At 42.1% G+C, this 22,696-nt stretch overlaps 1 protein-coding gene across 5 annotated transcripts in view; it reads right to left on the bottom strand.

The window, feature by feature from the left end:
• LOC111965837 (glutamate receptor 2) overlaps nt 1-22,696 on the bottom strand; it is a 68,176-nt gene that overhangs the window by 5,333 nt on the left and 40,147 nt on the right. For all 5 annotated transcript variants that reach the window (XM_023990177.2, XM_023990178.2, XM_023990180.2 and 2 more), the window contains exons 4-12: nt 8,765-8,961; nt 5,135-5,188; nt 4,506-4,664; nt 4,045-4,212; nt 3,623-3,727; nt 3,176-3,283; nt 1,826-2,032; nt 1,302-1,669; nt 63-261 (exon numbers count right to left, since the gene is read on the bottom strand). In XM_023990177.2, the coding sequence (XP_023845945.1) occupies nt 63-261; nt 1,302-1,669; nt 1,826-2,032; nt 3,176-3,283; nt 3,623-3,727; nt 4,045-4,212; nt 4,506-4,664; nt 5,135-5,188; nt 8,765-8,961 (1,565 nt within the window). The remainder of the gene's footprint in view (nt 1-62; nt 262-1,301; nt 1,670-1,825; nt 2,033-3,175; nt 3,284-3,622; nt 3,728-4,044; nt 4,213-4,505; nt 4,665-5,134; nt 5,189-8,764; nt 8,962-22,696) is intronic.

Raw genomic sequence — 22,696 nt, 5'->3', positions numbered from 1 at the left:
ATATTAACATATTACCATGGGATTCCTAAGTAAATACTTGGTCATTTCTGTCTTTCTCTTACCCTAAAAAACTCCTTGGTACTGCCGGAGTCCAGTGTTCCATAGGAAATCTCGGTCTGCTTCGCCAGATCCTCAGCACTCTCAATGGGCGACACCATCCTCTCAACAGTGAGGAAGGCAGCCAGGTTGGCCGTGTAGGAGGAGATGATGATCAAGGTGAAGAACCACCACACCCCCCCCACAATACGCCCAGAGAGGGATCTAGTGAAGAACAAAAATATAAATGGTTAGATCCTGTTTCCAAAATGGATTGTCAAACCAACTGGTGGGCCAGAATTGATTAATTTGATGGGTCATGGCTTAAGACTGTGTTGGCTTGTTGGTCTACAAGAAATGTCCAACATTTTTACTAGATAACTGTTCCAAAACATTTGCAAACCATTACAATATGTACATGGTGTCAGTATATTGAGTACACACTTTCTAAAAGTGAGAGGTCACTACAACATGCAAAAGGTCAAAGATCAATCAAATCCCTCTTTCCAAAACCAAACATCCATACATGCCATTCAAGATGGAGGATACACACACTAAACTCATATTTGTTGAGGGCGTATAAATAAATGTTATGACCATAAACATAAATTGAAACTGAGCACACTGGAGCAAATATACAGTGTTAGCTCTCCCAGTATACATCAGCAAGTATCATTCATACACAAAGGGATGCGGTGGGGAACAGCTACACATTGACGCCACAGCTTATCTTTCCTGACTCAACATGACTGGGGGAGTGGATATGTAGTAGGAGGGTTGATGACAAATCTCCCAGAATTCATGTGACTGACTGTCCCCTCTCTGGTGCAAAGTGGGAGCCTGCTTAACATAATCTGCTGCAATCGCACCTCATTAAATCGCTATACGCCAATCAGTAATATGACTGGGCCTATGGTATTTTTAGTCTGTTTAAGTGTTATGTTGTATGATGAGCGCACAAGGACTGCAAGGATTCTACAGGAAGTGAATCAAAGTGTAATGTCCTGAGATTAAGTTTGTAGAGATATCGTTAATGTATATTTTTATCTCGTTATTTTACAGGGTAAAATGATTGAGATTACATTGCCATTTTTTAATACAACAACCTGGGGAATAGTTAAAGGGGAGAGGAGGATGGAGAGATGATTAGATGGCCATTGTAGTATGAGTTGCCAGGTTGCTGAGCCAGAAGATCAATGTAAGAATACTAGTAAATCAGTGGGCCAGCCTAACAACGTACAATCAGGAGGCAGTTTGAGACCCACCTTGGCGAGATGTCACAGCCCTGTCTCATGAAGGCGCCGAGGGAGAACCAGAGACTGTTGAATATCCCAAACTCGTTGGTCGATTCATTAGTCTGGATCTGGCCATCCTCGTACTCCTCTGTGTGCCACTCGTATGGGCTGAATCGGCTGACCAGGAAGAGCACCACGCTCACACCGATGTAGGCAAACACGATGCACATCCAGATCTCGTAGGCCAGAGGGTCCAGGAAAGAGAAGACTCCAGGTTTAGACTTCTGGGGCTTCTTGATCATGATGGAGATCCCCAAGGACATGAAGGGCTTGGAGAAGTCAATGACTTCTTCTCGGACGAGGGTAATGGTCAACGGTGCCACGGCTATATCAGCTTTCTGGGTAAGAGAGGAAGAAGGAGCTTATTGTTCTAGGGAAACAGCATATGGTTTAGTTGTGTTTAAAGGGAACTACTGGGAATGTTTCAATGGTTTGTATACAGCAGGTCATTGGATGTGATCAGTATTAGAAGATCCATGTATCTCTTTTCTTACCCCATAGACGAGCTCTCCCACCATTCCGTTCCAGATCTTGGTCTCAGCGTCTCGGGCTCCGTATTTTCCATCCCCCACAATTTTCAGCTGGTATTTGAAGCCGCAGTGCTTGGCTATCTCAGCGGCCAAATCGACACAGTAGCCCTCGTATCTTTCATTGTCTAGAAAAAGGTCAGCGTTCTTCTTAAGCATTACATATGGGGCTTCCTGAGGGAGAAAAGTACAAATATTGTTCAGTCCAGTAGGCTTGCCTTTAGGCTTTACATCATGGTATATATGCTAGCTTTGTACAAAGACAGAGGAATGAATAGTTCCACGAACTTAATGTTGTAACAGACTTAGAGCTCTATTCAATATGGAAAGCTGAAGCATTACAGATTCCGTGATAGAGATGTTAAGGTAATTTCTGATTGAGCCGACATAAGCAGCATTTACTGTGAATGAAGTCTCTGATAAAGCAGGAAGGTTGCCATTAAATTTCAATCACGCTGTAAAGCTGAACTTTTGCAAATCTGAGTGAATAGAGCCCCTAGACAACTATGGGATGGTTTGTGTATGTTGTACAGTGTCCATATTAGTACAGCCTCAGTGTGCTTAGTCCCCTCCTGTACTCTCTGTTCACCCACGACTGCGTGGCCAAGCACGACTGAAATCAAATCACATGTCATTACTCACATGCGCTGAATACAACAGGTGTTGACCTTACAGTGAAACACTTACTTACAAGCCCCTAACTAACAATGCAGTTGAAAAAAATACAGATAAGAATAAGAAATAAAAGTAACAAGTAATTAAAGAGCAGCAGTTAAATAACAATAGCGAGACAATGTACGAGGGCACCGGTTAGTTGAAGTAATATGTACATGTAAGTAAAGTTGTTAAAGTGACTATGCATAGATGATAACAACAGAGAGTAGCTGCGCTGTAGAAGAGGTGAAGGGGGGGCAATGCAATGTGTTACCTACATGTACAAATTACCTCGACTAAATTGTACCCCCGCACATATTGACTCAGTACCAGTAACCCTTGTATATAGTCTCGCTATTGTATTGTGTTACTTTTATTTTATTTTTTACTTTAGTATATTTAGTCAATTTTCTCTATTTCTTAAACTGCATTGTGGGTTAAGGTTTGTAAGTAAGCATTTCACGGTAAGGTCTACTGTTTTATTCGGCGCATGTGACAAATACAATTTTATTTGATTTTATATGGACACTGTAATGTCGTAAAAACATGATTCTATGGACAAGTAACAATTGCTAAGTGAGAAACTAATCCAAGGAAATTATATACAATTGTTGTGTGTTCATGAGTCAGTTAGTATGAATAGAGTCTATGATAAATCATTACCAAGATTGTGGTCACAATGACAGTTTTGTTTTCCATCCCTGTTGTGTCATTCGGGAACACGTCTGATTTTGTGACAGCCATTTTGTCAACTTCATTCCAATATCCAATCTGTGGAGGAAATAATGAATAGTGAATGAACAATGCCATAATGTCATGAGACAATGTTGTTGTTTCACATGGTGGGAAAGGACTGAAGCATCTACACAGCCATGTTATAAATTCTCTGTAATTTCTTCTCTCTGTGCAAAAAATGGTTGATTTCTGTAGGCCAATTCCATCCAATGTCGTGTCTTTAGATCTTTGCTCTATTGGTTCAGTTCTGATGTGCTGTTGTCTTGTTCCATCACAGACAAACACATTAAATACTGTCTCATATATTATACAACCTTGATCTATTAAGATTCTGACTTATTCTAGACATATTCATATTCAGAAACACTAGCATACCTTCACAGGACCATTATTCTTCAGCTCCATGATATTAACTGAGTAGTTGACTCGTTTGCCATGTTGATCGAACTGAATGTTCCCTGTGAGGCCGTCCACACGAACCTAAAAGGACACAAAAGCACATCGTCAGAATTGCAAGACGCCACAATTAAATACCTCTGTCATAGACAAAACCAATTCAGTTTCTCCACACAGATTTGGATTCACATTGCGTTGTCTAAGCTCTGAAGCTGGAGGCTGACTATTCTGTGTGGGCAGACGATTGTCACTGTTAGCTCAGGGGAGAATGTGTTGTGTGCGTTTGTGTGTGTGTGCATGCGTATGTGTGTGAGTGTGTATGTGTGTGTCCTTATACTTCTGTGTCTGTGTGTGTGTGGTAGAGCCAGACAGCCGTTGCCACGGCAACCCCATGCTATCACCTGTTTGAGTGCGCGCTCGATCTCCACTCCCTGCGCCCAGGGCACAGCGGGGTTGGCCAGACAGTCGCCGTTGTTGCCCTTCCTGGCGATGTCAATGCGCTGCTTGTGCAGGTAGCGGAAGGCCTCCGTCATCACCTGCACCGAGTCGTAGGTCAACGCAGATGTGTACTGCAATAGAACAGAGGGGGATGGGTGTGTGATTGTGTGGGGAGATATGGGGACACAGGGGAGGGGGAGGAAGAGGTGGTGTGTGTGTGAGGGGGGTTGTGACGACTTGTTAGTGTGCGTGTCTGTGTGTGGGCATGCGGCTGTGTTCCTGGGTTTGCACGCGCACAGTATGAGTGAGTGAGTGAGAATGGGGGAGGAACATTTTTAATCGGCAGACACCTCACAGCTCCCCGAAGACAGAAGAATGCTAGCTGAGTGCCTCTCAACCGAACACAATGTGGATATCTACTCACCCTAATCTTACTGTCGGCACCAGGGTATTCCTTCTCCTCCAGAGCCTCCCACCTCTGGTCAAATTTGGACACCAACGGGTCATCAAAATCCACAATCTGGAAACCTGACACGTTGGCTCCGCCATATTGGATTTTGGAGAGGTCCCCATCCACAAAACCCTGAAATTAAAACAAGGAAATCAAATAAGGAGATAAAATGGAAATGTTTGCCATCATACAAATCAAGAGCTTTTTGTCAAAATTGAGATATTGACATAACCTCGTTCTGTTCAATGGATTGAATGCTGTAATAACACAGAATAAAACCATTAATAATTATTGATGTTATTAAGTTCAAAAGATAAACATTTCTGACACCATCACACTAAGGAGGGTTCAGAACTTTAAAGCCAATTATCTCAGAAGCTATCGAAATGTCAGCGAAAAGGAAAAAAAAACGGGAAAGAAATGATTTAATAGATGAAGCTAACTAATTGTGTAATACGTAGAGGGTTCAATTGGAAGACAATCACTCTGTGTTCTCAATGTCTTATCACTATGCTTTGAGCTTGATAAATTATTTTACAAATCACTTTGTTCTTCCTGAGATTACAATTCCACTGCTGGTTGACAGAGGTGTGAAAACTTACCAAATTCGCAATGATGTAGTGGTAGCCTTTCACATGTCTGCCAATGGTGATGACCTGGGGGCAACATCAGATAGGGAAACAGAACAGAAACCATAATGACGTGGAAACCAAACAAGACAGTCACCAAGTAATCATATTCCTCATGGTACAGCAGTCATGTTTGAGAATGAAAATGGCATACTTCAGTGGAGTTATAACTCTTTGTCTACCAAACACAAAAAAACATCCATATTTTAGTGTGGAGCGATTAGTGCTTTTTGAGGTCGATTCGGTTTCTGTTCGATTATCAAAAAATTATCACGGTTGACGATTTCGGTTTAGATTTTTTTGTTTTACATTAAATGCACTATGCATTGTGTAGGTTGAATGCTGTAAAAACACAGAATAATAACAATTAATAAAAGTCCCATGATGGTAGTTGATGCCTATTACTGCTTATCATATATTAACCATCGATTATTCACATTACTTTACCCTTAATAAAATATTTTTGTTGTTGTGTATATTACATTAGTTATATTTGATGACTTTATTATTTCATTCCAAGTCATCATCTCATCATCTAGAGCTGCTGGCTATGCTGTATGACAAAATCACTATTTTAGTAGTTCCTTGAAGTAAATATGGCATACTTTTATGACTGCTGAATACCAACTATCAATCACTTAGATCACGTCTTTTCCGGTAGGGATACCGCGCAGAGCAACTGCTCTCTATCCCTCTTGATCGCGCATTCTTCATCTCTTCTCTCCCTCTACACACCAGAGAGGAAGTGGCGAAGCGAAAGGTTTCACTCTAGCCAAAATCTGTCCAAAATGAGCCCAATGCGTTTCTATGGCTTATTTTGGAACTAAGCTTGCTGCCGCCTGCCTTCCTTCTTTTGGAACAACAACTCCCATTGTTAAGGCGGAGACATGAGCATCTAGTCATTATATACAGATCTCTGCCCACACCAACCGGACAAGTAGGCGCGCAATGGATTATGGTCTTTGTAGTTAACTTCTTATGGCTGGGGGGCAGTATTGAGTAGCTTGGATGAATAAGGTGCCCAGAGTAAACGTCCTGCTACTCAGGCCCAGAAGCTAAGATATGCATATTATTAGTAGCTTTGGATAGAAAACACTCTGAAGTTTCTAAAACTGTTTGAATGATGTCTGTGAGTATAACAGAACTCATATGGCAGCCAAAAACCTGAGAAGAAATCCAACCAGGAAGTGGGAAATCTGAGGTTTGTAGATTTTCAAGTAATTGCCTATCCAAGATACAGTGTAAATTTGGTCCGATTGCACTTCCTAAAGCTTCCACTAGATGTCAACCGTCTTTAGAACCTTGTTTCAGGCTTCTACTTTGAAGGGGGAGCAAATAAGAGCTGTTTGACTAAGGGGTCTGGCAGAATGCCATGAGCTAAGTCACGCACGCAGCCGTGAAAGCGAGCTACGTTCCCTTTCATTTCTAAAGACAATGGAATTGTCCGGTTGGAATATTATTGATTTATGATTTATGATAAATTTATGATAAAAACATTCTAAAGATTGATTCTATACATCGTTTGACATGTTTCTACGAACTRTAATGGAACTGTTTTGACTTTTCGTCTGGACTAAGTACATGCGCCTTGTGAATTTGGATTTGTGAACTAAACGCGCGAACAAAAAGGAGGTATTTGGACATAAATTATGGACTTTATCGAACAAAACAAATATTTATTGTGGAACTGGGATTCCTGGGAGTGCATTCTGATGAAGATCATCAAAGGTAAGTGAATATTTATAATGCTATTTCTGACTTCTGTTGACACAACATGGCGGGTATCTGTATGGCTTGTTTTTGTGGCTAAGCGCTGTACTCAGATTATTCCATGGTGTGCTTTCGCTGTAAAGCTTTTTTGAAATCTGACACAGCGGTTGCATTAAGGAGAAGTTTATCTTTAATTCCATGCATAACACTTGTATTTTCATCAACATTTATGATGAGTATTTCTGTAAATTAATGTGGCTCTCTGCAAAATCACCGGATGTTTTGGAAGCAAAACATTACTGAACATAACGCGTCAATGTAAACTGAGATTTTTGGATATAAATATTAACTTTATCGAACAGAACATACATGTATTGTGTAACATGAAGTCCTATGAGTACCATCTGATGAAGATCATCAGGTCAGTGATTAATTATATCTCTATTTCTGCTTTTTGTGACTCCTCTCCTTGGCTGTGTTTTTGTGACTAGGCACTGACCTAACATAATCGCATGGTATGCTTTCGTCGTACAGCCTTTTTGAAATCGGACACTGTGGTGGGATTAACAACAAGTTTATCTTTAAAATGGTGTTGAATACTTGTATGTTTGAGGAATTTTAATTATGAGATTTCTGCTGTTTGAATTTGGCGCCTTGCACTTTCACTGGCTGTTGTCAAATCGAWCCTGTTAACGGTATTTCAGCCGTAAGAAGTTAATTACCACATTGTTCGCGCTAAACTATGTAAAATATTGTCCTGTTGGAAACTACAACTCCCTACTACATCGCACAATTCAGGCTGGATCTGATTTATCTCTGGAGAAACTGCTCATTGAGCTCACAGAAAAAAAAACGAACGAAACGCAATTATAATAATTGAACCGACGTCAGTAAATTATTGAACCGACATCGGTCAATTAGTTGTTAAAAAACTAAAATTAACCAAAATTTCTGTTAAATGATAAGCACTATCATATTTCCACATTATACCTGTAGCATGTACAATTGTTTTGATTAAAAGTCATAACCCACTGCCACCTGCCAGTGCTATCCCTTGTCAGTACCGAAACTAAAACAGGAAGCCCATTTTAGTAACTACCTCAACATCCATTTTAGTAACTATCTCAAATGACACACCTGCAACTAATCCCACCACATGAGTAACACCTCCACTTAGAAATCCAGTTACATATAGAGATTTGAAGAATCATTTGAATAAAATRCATTTTAAGTGACTTCCTTTGGCAGGAGAGTGTGACCAGGTTGGATTATTTTTCTCTCAGATAAAAGCTCTAGCATGCAACAGCGGGGTGAATATGGGTATTGGTTAAACACATGTCTGCTTGCTTTAAATACTAATCAATGGACTATCCCAGGGTCTAGCGAAGCTTTAGAAATAACCTGTTCATGTGAATCTCTATGCCTTTTAATTCTATTGTTGTATTCTAATATAACAATTAGAGGGATTGTTGCAAGGCCTCAGTCCACTTGGTGGGTAGATGTGAATAGTTTGCAGGGAAGGATGCACACAAACATAAACAGTTGATATACACACACACACACATTTGATTTCGGGGAGCAAACAATTGATTCCCATTCAAAATTATATTTTCCCTAACCCTAAACCTAACCCTTAACATAACCCCAAACCCCTAACTCTAAACCTAATCCCTAATTATAATCCTAACCCTATTTATAACCCTAAACCTAACCCCTAAGCCTAAAATAGCCTTTTTCCTTGTAGGGACTGAGGAAATGTCCCCACTTGTATGAATATTCCTTGTTTTACTATCCTTGTGAGGACTTCTGGTCCCCACAAGGCTAGTAAAATCAAACACACAAGCACACGCCAACAACATCTCACTCGCTGCATTACACATACTGAGCTTGTACCTGCTCCATAATGTCTCGGACTTTGTCCTGTTCACAGTCGAGGATGACCCGTCTCTCCTTCTTGTTCTCCAGGTCCTGGAAGAGGGAGCGATAGGCCTCGTCTTTCCTCTCGTCCTTCAGGTTGCCCACGTTAATGGCCGTCACCTGCCACTTCCTCTCCGCAGCCGTATCCAGCACCACCTGCAGCGTGGTCAAACCTGGACAGACAACAGGGTCATGTTCATTCGTCACTAAACTGAAGAAAATGCTCTGAAACTGGGTGAGATGAGAAGGCACTATTTGAACTACTCCAATAAGAAATGCTTGTTTTTGTTTTCTGTCGCAAAATGTTTTGCTATGGTGTGTTCTAAGGAACATGACCCATGAATACAGTTCATTGTAGGGTTCATATCCATGCAAATAGATGGATATATGACATTAGAGGAGCCAACATCAACCAACATTTGTGGTGAAAGGTAACACACAGTTCTACTACCACACTGTCTGGCTAAAAGACCCACACGGTTCAGTTCATCATACTGTAAGAATTACTCCTGTGTACAGTTACCTCTGCCCCATTTAATCATTTTATCTCTGCCCCATTCTTTCTGTACAATTCTCTACAAAGAGTTTGCCAAGGCTTAAGTTAATTGTTACATCAATTCTAATGTTCCTATTCTACTTGTGTCCCACCTTGTTTAATGACGGTACAAGAGTAGTGTGTGTTGATCTCAACCTCCATAAAGGGCAGTTGGAGCATGATTTGATATTAAAGGGGGTGAGTGTTTCATCCTAGTTGGTGAATTACAGCTAATTGATTTGATACGACTGGGCAGCAGTGTCCATGAAGGTGAGATGTCTGGGGGGGGGGGGGGGGGGGGGGGGTGCTTTGTGAAGATAGTAGATGGAGGCAAGCATTTTCCTGAGAACACATTGTAAGTCATGATTACTGTAGGGTCATTATGACTCAGTAAAGGTTGACTGTTTCTCCGATGCCCATTAAAGAAGATAATTGGAATTTGCTCTGATTTATACTCCGCTCAACATGGGCTGACGCGAGGCAACAAGAGAATGCCGGCTAATGGTCAATATTGTAAGTTATTAGGCCTATGCATTGGGTAAAATTTTAACATATTGTATTTTAGAAAGCATCTTCACAGAGTGGAAATCATTTTGTTAATCTTTTGGGATGCATGTTTATTGCATGTTCAGACTCAGCATTACATGTGAGAAGCATTTTCATGCTTTTATGTCTTCCTGGGATAGTTAGGAATCACCACACTACACAGTAGCTTTACTAAACTACTGCCACTTAGAAACCTCAACAGAGTGTTAAGTTACATAGTCACAAACCCTAAACATCGTCATTAAACAGATTCCGACACTATATTGATACCATGAATGCTAGAGAAACCTGTTAGAATACCCTTCGGTTGGAACTGAACTCTTAGGACAGAAATCAATCGATTCAAAGCCCACAAAATGTAAATAAGTGAAACATGCAATATTTTACAGTTGGGATTCAAACATATATTTCCAATAAAAATGTAGAGAAATGATGCAGAACAATTGTTATAGACAGAATGATTGAATTCTATACTCACGGCATAGTTATATGTAAAGTATTGGGTCAAAAATTATTGTGTTCATTGTGTTTTACATGACTGCACCTCTACTGTCTACACAGTCCCACTGGAACTTCTTGTCAATAGGGGGGCGCTATTTTCACTTTGGAAAAAATCGTGACCAATTTAAACGGCCTCGTACTCTATTCTAGATCATACAATATGCATATTATTATTACTATTGGATAGAAAACACTCTCAAGTTTCTTAAACTGTTTGAATTATATCTGTGAGTAAAACAGAACTCATTTGGCAGCAAACTTCCAGACAGGAAGTGAAAATTCTGAATATGGGGCTCTGTTTCAGGGCCTGCCTATTCAACTGGCATATATTTATCGATATACATGCACTTCATACGCCTTCCACTAGATGTCAACAGGCAGTGGAAGGTGGAATGGGGTGTCTAGCTTGATCTGAGGTCGAACAAGAGCTTTTGGAGTGGCAGGTCAGGAATTTCCTTTGTCTACCAAGGCGCGCGAAGCACCTCAATATTGTCTTCTGATAAGCGTTCGGTTTACACGGCGAATATYTCCGGCTCTGATTTTATTTGATACATGTGATAATAACATCGTAAAGTAGGTTTTTTCAACCGAGTTTTATCAGATTATTCAACGTTTATTGGGACTTTTGGAGTTTTCCGTTCTTTGCGTCGAGAGAAATTGGGAACGTTATCAACATTGGCTAGCATTGTGGCGCGAATTCGACAGAAGAAAAGGACATTCTAAAACCAAACAACGATTTATTCTGGACCAAGGACTCCTTGTACAAGAYTCTGATGGAAGCTCAGCAAAAGTAAGAACAATTTATGATGTTATTTCGTATTTCTGTGGAAAATGTTGATTCCTATTCTCTGCCGTTTTGGCGAGCATTGTCTCGCAATGACGCAAGCTGTTTGTTATGGTAAAGTTATCTTTAAAAATCTAACACGGCGGTTGCATKAAGAACCAGTGTATCTTTCATTTGCCATACAACAAGTATTTTTATGTAAAGTTTATGATGAGTTCTTTGGTCAGATTAGGTGAGTGTCCAAAATATCTCTGGAGATTCTGGTGAATCGATGCTACGTATTCACAATGTATAATCAGGATTTGTAGCTCTAAATATGCACATTTTCGAAGAAAACATAAGTGTATTGTATAACCTGATGTTATAAGACTGTCATCTGATKAATTTGTTCAAGGTTAGTGATTCATTTTATCTCTATTTTGTCGGTTTTGTGCAAGCTATTTTTGCGGGGAGTAAATTGCGTTGTGTGTTTGGCTACTGTAGTGAGCTAATAGAAATATATATTGTGTTTTCGCTGTAAAACACTTAAAAAATCGGAAATATTGGCTGGATTCACAAGATGTTTATCTTTCATTTGCTGTACACCATGTATTTTTCATAAATGTTTTATGATGAGTATTTAGGTATTTCACGTTGCTCTCTGTAATTATTCTGGCTGCTTCGGTGCTATTTGTGATGGTAGCTGCAATGTAAAACTATGATTTATACCTCAAATATGCACATTTTTTCGAACAAAACATAAATGTATTGTATAACATGTTATAAGACTGTCATCTGATGAAGTTGTTTCTTGGTTAGTGACTAATTWTATCTCTATTTGGTCGGTTTTGTGATAGCTACCTATGCGGTAGAAACATGGTGAAAATATGCGGTTGAGTCTTTGGCTATTGTGGTTAGCTAATAGAAATACATATTGTGTTTTCGCTGTAAAACATTTTAAAAATCGGAAATGATGGCTGGATTCACAAGATGTTTATCTTTCATTTGCTGTATTGGACTTGTGATTTCATGAAAATTATATTATATGATATCCCTGTCCCGTTAGGCTAGGCTATGCTAGTCAGCTTTTTTGATGCTCCCGGATCCGGGATGGGTATCACTGAAAGGTTAATACCTTAGAGTATCAATGTCCTTCTTTCTCCTCAAACCCTGGCCTGTATTGTACTTTAGACACAGATCACCAGATACTACAGTATATCTACAGGTAATATACTGTAAGTGAAGTGAAAACACCATACCATACCAGTAATGAACCTTTCTGTGAAAAATATTCTTATCATTCCACATCGTGCCAGCCGAGTATGTATGCCATTCTTAATATCAACAAAAACATCACCAACCAATAAAAACAATAGACCAATGGGGTTTCTCCTTCATTTTCCATTTCCCAAACAGTTTGGGCGTCGAGATGGGCTGATTTCCCATGCAGCCTCCCTCCATCATGGCGGGTAGTGGATGGCTGACAGACGGGCTGTGGAGACAGCTAGCGCTTTGGGAGAGGAGGAGTGGTGAGGCTGAAGGATAGTCAGAGGCTGTCAGAGAAGCTGTCTCTCACCCACAGAGGGGGCAAAGGCTGGGAGAAGAGCCGAAACACACATACACGTCCAGAACATCTCCCGAGATTCTAATTCAAGATTCAATCCATTGTAGATAGAATGAAGCACACTTTGAGTTCAGTCAGAATATAAAACCCTGTACTCAAGGTGTGAACCTATACTTGCATTACCTCTCTCTCTAGACTAAACCCCCAATTCAATTGCATGCAGATAAAGGGAAAGTGCACTGCGGGTTCATTCTGAGTGTTATAGTAATTCTGTATCAGAGGACAGGTGTCCCGTGTGGCTCAGTTGGTAGAGCATGGCGCTTGCAACGCCAGGGTTGTGGGTTCAATTCCCACGGGGGGACCAGGATGAATATGTATGAACTTTCCAATTTGTAAGTCGCTCTGGATAAGAGCGTCTGCTAAATGACTTAAATGTAAATGTCACTCCTTATTGTTTCTCGTCAACATGGTTTGGAAACATACACTGTTATTGTTCAAACATACACCATAGGTTGTTGAGCTCGGGGCCAATCATATCCCATCCATTTGAACAATGATGAAATATGTTCTACAAAACAAGACATCTAACCTTAATTTAACCCCATAAAAAGGGTTCATGCCCCAAGCAACCATAGGGAGATAGGAAACAAATTGCACTTAATGAGAAACCTGAATTTTACACAAAACTCTTATCTTTCATTGTGCAACACTGCAGAGCGAGGATTATCCCCAACTTTCAAAGAATGCCAGTTCAAGGGGTGGATAAGATCTTGGTGGTACAATCTGTGTAAATCATCATCAAAGTTAGTCTTACATCAAGTCAAATCTTTACAGCTGTTTCCCAGATCAGATCTAGATCTAATCTAAATGGACCCCATAGCCTCTCCTCCGTGGACACTAGGAGATCTGAAGGGATTGGGTAGGTATAGGCAATATGGTATTTGCTTGACGTTTGCCTTTTGATAGGATTGATATAATTTCTGCAATATTGCTCCTATCCAACTCCTTCAGATCTACAGGAGGGGCTAGGGAGGATGGGCTAGGGGGGAGGGGATAGGGTCCATTTAAATTTCTGGGAAAGCCTCAAGACTTTTTAAAAGTGGCAGTCAATTATCAGGATAGCAGCAATCAGGCTACCACTTTTCTCAATTGGATAATTAGCTAAGCACCCACTTTGAGCCTAACATTGATGTATCCAGTACAAAGTCTTCCTGGTAGGAAGCATGAGACATTAATAATTTGACTGACTGCATTATAAGTCTCTTGCGTGACTGTCAAATTCATCAACATCAACATGTTAGTAGCATCTCCTCAGTACCTTGGCACATTGTAGAATGGTATTGGGAGCACATTTCATTTATATTGAACCCTTATTTCCCTAAGGGACTGAGAACACATTATTTACAGCAACATAAATCTGCTCTTTCTTAAATGTCCCTCCAAATTCCATTGTAGCCTTGACAGTATCGCTTTCAAAGGACTATCGAGGAAGTCAGGAGAGGCGTAGGTTTAGTAACTAGACCCAATGTGCTGATGGGATTCATTATATCTAACGACAACACACACACACACACTACACGAACAGCACCCGAACTAACACACACACACACACACACACACAACACCACACACACACACACACACACACACACACACACACACCCACACACACACACACACACCACCAACACACACACAAACACAGACAGATGAAGGAAGCACACCACACACTGCACACAGACTCTAAAAATACACACACACACACACACCAATCCACATACACCAAGGAGCCACCACACCAGTGTACGCACTGCACATCAGTTCCATGGGATGAGTGTGCGATCTATCTGACCTAATTAGGCAGAGCCATGTATGATGAAATACGCACAGAGGTGAGCCAGAGAGAGCTCATCAACCAGGGACTAGCATTATAGGCATTAGCATTCTCAATAAAAACATTCCATTATACTCGTTTCAGTAGCTCACCCTAGCACAACATTCCTACAACTAGCACTGTAGGATTAGCACATGCAATTGGACCTTCTGAGACCATGGTGATATTCTTTGAGCCCTATTCATGTAAGTCAAATGCTCCATATCACACATTCCCACTGTTAACACGCCAGACTTCCGAGAACAGAGAGCTGAGATGAGATAGCTTAGAGACAGAGGCACAAGAAGACAAGATAGAGAGATGAAACAGTGACCGAAACCAAGCACAAGGTCCAATCACAGCTAGCGACAACACACACACCCCAAAACAGAACTGATACAGAGTAAGACGAGTGGTCCTGACCACTTCTATGACTTGTGGCACAGAATAAAGCCATAAAGGAGAACTAGACCATCAACCACCACAAAACCACTATCTCAGATGAGAGATCACAAGCAGACTAACCAGTTGACTAAAACTCCCACACGAGGAGAGGCGCACAAACCAGCGCCTAGCTAGGAGGAAGGGGAGGGAGTGCTCGAAGGAGGACGAAATGCTGAGGATGGGACAAATATGAACAACTCGTAGAGAGCTGGCCATCCCCCAGAAAGGCCATACAAGAACATCCGCTCTTCAGACTCCGACCACAAGCCAAAGCGAGCCAGACAAGACATGACCGACCGCTAACCCACTTAAACCACCTCACAGGCCTCGGCACCCCCCTCCCACCAACCCCTGTCAGCCCCTGATAGCCCTCTTGACAACCCCCCCACACCCACTGAGGACACAAAAAAGCCAGAGATTCTGCTCCTAATAGACTCAAATGGTTAGGCACCATGATGTAGCCAGAGGTCAGCTAGTTTCCGTCCTCCTCTGGGTACTGTACATTGACTTCAATACAAAACCTAGGAGGCTCGTGATTCTCACCCCCTTCCATAGACTTACAGAGAAATTATGACAACTTCTGGAGGACAGCCTCCAATTTATTAGAGTTTTTACAGTATGAACTGACATGCTGTCCACCCAATCAAAGGATCAGAGAATTAATATACTGAAAGCATAAGCTACAGCTAGCTAGCACTGCAGTGCATACAATGAAGAAGAAGCAAGATAGAGAGAGAGAGCTTGCTATATTTAGATGTATTTATTTTTACTTTCACTTACTTAGCTAGCGATTGCAGCTAGCTAGTTTAGCATATACAAACACCCAGCTCAAACAGTGAAGGATGCTATGTTAGCTAGCTGGCTATGGCTATCCAACACTGGAACTCTTCTAAGTCAAGGTAAAAAATGTAAAAATGTATCTATCTCCCTTGATGTAGCCATTGTTTTTTTTCATTGTAACATAATGTATCTATCTCTCTTGATGTTGCCATTGTTTTTTTTAAATTGTAACATAATGTATCTATCTCTCTTGATGTTGCCATTTTTTCCCCCTGTTAACAGAATATCTATCTCTCTTTATGTAGCCATTGTTTTTGGTTTAGTTTTTTTCTTTTGGTTTTATAAATATTTTGCCACCGGGGCTCGCCGGTGTAACTGTTAAATTGCTTGCTGTTGACTGTACACTATACTGCATGATTGTAGCAGGTTTACTAACGCGTTAGTTCTAGTAGCTATGTTGACTATGATGTTAATATGGTGACAACGATGTAGGCTGTGTAGCGGTTAGCGGTTATGATATGAAAGTTTGGCTTAGATTATTTTTTTTGCCTAGTCACAGACAGGAGATGTGTTGTGCACTGAAGTCCACAAGCAAAGGGAAAAGGTGAGAGGAGGAGAGAGTGTAGATGCGAGAAGGAATTAGACAACAATCAAAGGGATTGTTGTCTGATTTGGACAGCCTCTATGACCAGGTACACCTCTACAAGATTTGCCAGGACCCTGAGATTCATAACACTCAACCGCAGACACAGTACCTCACACAGGAGCATCATAATGATGAGCACCCCACCCAGACATGTAAGACTCCCTCCCAGAACCAAGTCTCCCTCCCAGACCCCCCAGACCTGCACCCAGAGGACCTACGCCCAGACCACAGCATCACCAGCCACACCCCCAACCAGTCGACCCCCCCAAACCAACCCGGGCCACACCCTATGTAGCCCCCCCCCCCCCCCCCAGATCAGGCCTATGCCCCTCCATGCCCCCCAACCCTACAGCAAGGACTTCAACATGACAGCAATCCATATGCCCAGGTTGTGAGCAGAGCAACAGGTCCAACTCCTACACCCAACCAAGCCCCATCCATTGACCTAAGAGGCATCCAGCAGATGCTCAGCATGCTCTCAACTAATGATCTGTGCACATTGTGGAACACAAAGCTTTTACCATCTCATGCTGGAATATTCAAGGTCTAAGGTCATCTGCCTTTGGCCTAAAGAGCAGGATCCCACACATCACAAAAGAAATCAGAAATACAGAAATTGTTATTCTACAAGAAACATGGTATAGAGGAGGTGGACCCACTGGTTGCCCTCTAAATTACAGAGAGCTGGTAGTCCCATCCACCAAACTCCCAGGTATAAAACAGGGAAGAGACTCAGGGGGTATGCTAATTTGGTATAGTTCATACCTAACCCAATCTATTAAATTAATTCAAACAGGAGCATTTAACATCTGGTTAGAAATTAATAGGGAAATTATTTCAACAAATGAAAATGTCATCCTGTAAACTACCTGTATACTACCTATATACTACCTCCTGTACACGACCCCCTATAGAATCCCCATACTTTAGTGACGACAGCTTCACCACCATCCACCATTTCCAGACTCAGGGACATGTACTAGTCCAGGGCAACCTAAAAAGACCTACCTGGAGGTGACAGCGTTCCCTCCCCCATATCCCCCCCTAGACACAACTATGACAAAACAACCAACAAAAACGGGTCACAACTCCTGCATCTCTGTTGCACGCTGGGTCTTTACATAGTCAATAGTAGCCTTCGAGGGGACTCCTCCGGTAGGTACACCTACAGTGGCAAGAAAAAGTATGTGAAACCTTTGGAATTACCTTGATCTTTGCATAAATTGGTCATCAAATTTGATCTGATCTTCATCTAAGTCACAACAATAGACAAACATAGTGTGCTTAAACTAATAACACACACATTATTGTATTTTTCTTGTCTATATTGAATACATCATTTAAACATTCTCAGTGTAGGTTGGAAAAAGTATGTGAACCCCTAGGCTAATGACTTCTCCAAAAGCTAATTGGAGTCAGGATTCAGCTAACCTGGAGTCCAATCAATGAGACGAGATTGGAGATGTTGGTTACAGCTGCCTTGCCCTATAAAAAACAATCACAACATTTGAGTTTGCTATTCACAAGAAGCATTGCCTGATGTGAATTATGTCTCGAACAAAAGAGATTTCAGAAGACCTAAGATTAAGAATTATTGACTTGCATAAAGCTGGAAAGGGTTATAAAAGTATCTCTAAAAGTCTTGATGTTCATCCCCATATTTTTTTGTTTGTTATTTTCTGCTCTTTTGCACACCAGTATTTCTACTTGCACATCCTCATCTGCACATATATCACTCCAGTGTTAATTGCTAAATTGTAATTACTTCGCCACTATAGCCTATTTATTGCCTTACCTCCTTACTTCATTTGCACACACTGTATACAGATTTTCTGTTGTGTTATTGACTGTATGTTTGTTTATCCCGTGTGTAACTCTGTGTTGTTGTTTTTGTCGCACTGCTTTGCTTTATCTTGGCCGAGATAAAGCAAAGCAGTGCGACAAAACAACAACACAGAGTTACACATGGGATAAAGAGACATACAGTCAATAGCACAAAAATTGAGAAAATAAATGGAGAAAGTTCAGCACTGATGCTACTCTCCCTAGGACTGGCCGTCCTGCAAAGATGACTGCAAGAGTACAGCACAGAATGCTCAATGAGGTTAAGAAGAATCCTAGAGTGTCAGCTAAAGACTTACAGAATCTCTGGAACATGCTAACATTTCTGTTGATGAGTCTATGATACGTAAAATACTAAACAAGAATGGTGTTCATGGGAGGACACCACGGAAGAAGCCACTGCTGTCCAAACAAAACATTGCTGCATGTCTGAAGTTTGCAAAAGTGCACCTGGATGTTCCAAAATATTGTGTGGACAGATTAAACTACAGATGAGTTGTTTGGAAGGAACACACAACACTATGTGTGGAGAAAAAAAGGCAGAGCACACCAACATCAAAACCTCATCCCAACTGTAAAGTATGGTGGAGGGAGCATCATGATTTGGGGCTGCTTTGCTGCCTCAGGGCCTGAACAGCTTGTTATCATCAATGGAAAAATGAATTCCCAAGTTTATCAAGACATTTTGCAGGAGAATGTTAGGCTATCTGTCCGCCATTTGAAGCTCAACAGAAGTTGGGTGATGCAACAGGACAACGACCCAAAACACAGAAGTAAATCAACAACAGAATGGCTTCAACAGAAAAAAACATGCCTTCTTGAGTGGCCCAGTCCTGACCTCAACCCGATTGAGATGCTGTGGCATGACCTCAAGAGGGCAGTTCACACCAGACATCCCAAGAATATTGCTGAACTGAAACATCTTTGTAAAGAGGAATGGTCCAAAATTCCTCCTGACCGTTGTGCAGGTCTGATCCGCAACTACAGAAAACGTTTGGTTGAGGTTATTGCTGCCAAAGGACGGTCAACCAGTTATTAAATCCAAGGGTTCACATACTTTTCCCACCCTGCACTGTGAATGTTTACACGGTGTGTTCAATAAAGACATGAAAACATATAATTGTTTGTGTGTTATTAGTTTAAGCAGACTGTGTTTGTCTRTTGTTGTGACCTAGATGAAGATCAGATCACATTTTATGACCAATTTATGCAGAAATCCAGGTATTTTCAAAGGGTTCACATACCTTTTCTTGCCACTGTATAGTGCATCTCTTGGCAGTAGTACTGTAGACTACTGTACTTTATCACTGACCTCAACCCAGAGTCTCCCAGGGCATTCACAGTCAGCCAACACATTTCAGACCACAGCAAAATCACAATCTACGTGAACAGAGCAAAACTCAACCATGAAGCATCAAAGCCGAAAAACGGCATGCTGTTAAGAAATGCTATAAATGGAATGAGGGTAGTGTAGACACCTACCAAAAAACAATTGGCCAACAACAAATCCCTCCGAGACATTTCCGTGGACAAAATGTTTCCCTGCAATAGTGAAGGTGTAAACTTAGCAGTAGGAAGCATGAACAGTATATTTGAACTATTAGCTAACATATGTCATTTAAATTCAAGCAGAAAACCTAGGAAAACAAACAGCATAGAGAAATTGTTTGATAAAGAATTTTAAAACCTTAGAAAGAAATTAGGAAACCTATCCAACCAAAAACACAGACCCAGAAAACGTCAGCTTATGCCTTCACTATGTGGAAACACTAAAACAGTACAGAAATGCACCAAGAAAAAAGAAGGAACAGCATGTCAGAAAAAAAGCTCAATGTGATTGAAGAATCAATAGAATCAAATCACTTCTGGGAACATTGGAACACACAAAACAAACAACAATTCATGAAGAGATACCTATCCAAAATGAAGATGTATGGATAAACCCTTTCTCCAACCTTTTCGGCCATATAACAAAGAACCAAGAACAAAAACATATACATGATAATTTACTGAACAGAGTCAGTTATTAAAGACTTCCAGAACCCATTGGATTCTCCAGTTACATTGGATGAGGTACAGGACAAAATACAAACCCTCAAACCCAAAAAGGCCTGTGGTGTTAAAATATACAGACCACAAATTCAAACTGGCTATTTTTAAACTCTTAAATTTCATCATCAGCTCTGGGATCTTCCCCAATATTTGGAACCAAGGTCTGGTCATCCCAATCCACAAGAGTGGAGACAACTTTGATCCCAATAATTACCGTGGAATCTGTTTCAACATAAATATCTGAAAAATCCTCTACAGTATCATCAACAGCAGACTCCAACATTTCCTCAGTGGAAACAATGTCCTGAGCAAATGTGTTAAAGTAATTTAAATGTTGAAAGATAATGATGAAATAATTCCACCCTGAAACCATATAATTGTATGAAATTGATTAGAATCATAAAATTATTATTAATGATGTGTGTAGTTTTAGTCAGAATTAGGGTAAAACAATATATCTGTACAATATATCTTTATAGTATCTTAAACACAGACTGTCTGAGCAAAATTCGGTGCCGACCTTGGCTAGGGGCCACTGAGAGATTTGGGAGAGGGCAGGGAGTACATCTCACGGCCTCCCTAATCTTGGGGGAGGACAGGGAGTGCTTCTCACTGGGTAGTGATACAGTATGTGCGTAGGATACCTACTGTTCGTGTGAATGTATGTGCGTATGATATCTACTGTTTGTGTGGAATTATGTGTGGAATTATGTGCGCCGCTATAAAATGGATGTCTTTGTATTGTGGACTTCTGTAACGCTCGTCCTCCTCCTCGTCTGAGGAGGAGCAAGGATCGGACCAAAATTTACATTTACATTACATTTAAGTCATTTAGCAGACGCTCTTATCCAGAGCGACTTACAAATTGGAAAGTTCATACATATTCATCCTGGTCCCCCCGTGGGGAATGAACCCACAACCCTGGCGTTGCAAGCGCCATGCTCTACCAACTGAGCCACACGGGACCAAAATGCAGCGTATTGTGAAGACATAATCTTTTATTATCATAAACGAAGACGAAAAACACTTGAATAAACTACAAAATAACAAACGACGTAAACAGACCTGAACTTGAGAACAAAACACATGAACGCACGAACAGGAAGGAACACACGAACGAACGAAACGAAACAGTCCCGTGTGGCACAAACACTGACACAGGAACAATCACCCACAAACAAACAGTGTGAACAGCCTACCTAAATATGGTTCTCATCCAGAGGAAATGTAAAACACCTGTCCCTGATTGAGAACCTATCAGGCTAGTTAAACCCAACATAGAAACACATAACATAGAATGCCCACCCAGCTCACGTCCTGACCAACTAAACAAAGACAAAACAAAGGAAATAAGGTCAGGAACGTGACAGTACCCCCCCCCAAGGTGCGGACTCGCGGCCGCAAAACCTGACCTATAGGGGAGGGTTTGGGTGGGCATCTGTCCACGGTGGCGGCTCTAGCTCTGGACGTGGTCCCACCCACCATAGTTAATCCCGCTTCCGTGGCCTCCTCCTAATGGCTACCCACCATATTAACCCCACTGGATTAAGGGGCAGCACCGGACTAGGGGCAACACCGGACTGAGGGGCAGCTCCGGACTGAGGGGCAGCTCCGACTGAGGGCAGCTCCGGACTGAGGGCAGCTCGACTGAGGACGACTCTGGCAGATCCTGGCTGACTGGACGCTCTGGCAGATCCTGGCTGCTGGCGGCTCTGGCAGATCCTGGCTGGCTGGCGGCTCTGGCAGATCTGGCTGGCGCGGCGTCTGGCAGATCCTGGCTGGCGGGCGGCTCTGGCAGATCCTGGCTGGCGGCGGCTCTGGCAGATCCTGGCTGGCGGGCGCTCTGGCAGATCCTGGCTGGCGGGCTGCTCTGGCAGCTCCTGGCTGGCGGCGGCTCTGGCAGCTCCTGTCTGGCGGACGGCTCTGGCAGCTCCTGTCTGGCGGGCGGCTCTGGCAGCTCCTGTCTGGCGGGGCTCTGCAGCACCTGTCTGGCGGCCGGCTCTGGCGGCTCCTGACGGACGGCTCTAGCGGCTCCTGACTGACGGACGGCTCTAGCGGCTCCTGACTGACGGGCGCTCTAGCGGCTCCTGACTGAGGACGGCTCTGAAGGTCAGGACAGACGGGCGGCTTTGACGCTCAGGACAGACGGGCGGCTTTGAAGGCTCAGGACAGACGGGCAGCTCAGACGGCACTGGGCAGACGGGCAGCGCAGGCGACGCTGGCAGACGGACAGCGCAGACGGCGCTGGGCAGACGGACAGCGCAGACGGCGTTGGGCAGACGGCAGACTCTGGCCGGCTGAGGCGCACAGTAGGCCTGGTGCGTGGTGCCGGAACTGGTGGTACCGGGCTAAGGACACGCAC

Source organism: Salvelinus sp. IW2-2015, linkage group LG6.2 (assembly GCF_002910315.2).
Source record: "Salvelinus sp. IW2-2015 linkage group LG6.2, ASM291031v2, whole genome shotgun sequence".
Classification (NCBI taxonomy): domain Eukaryota; kingdom Metazoa; phylum Chordata; class Actinopteri; order Salmoniformes; family Salmonidae; genus Salvelinus; species Salvelinus sp. IW2-2015.
Note: the sequence above shows the minus strand (reverse complement) of the source record. Positions and strands in the feature narration are given on the sequence as shown.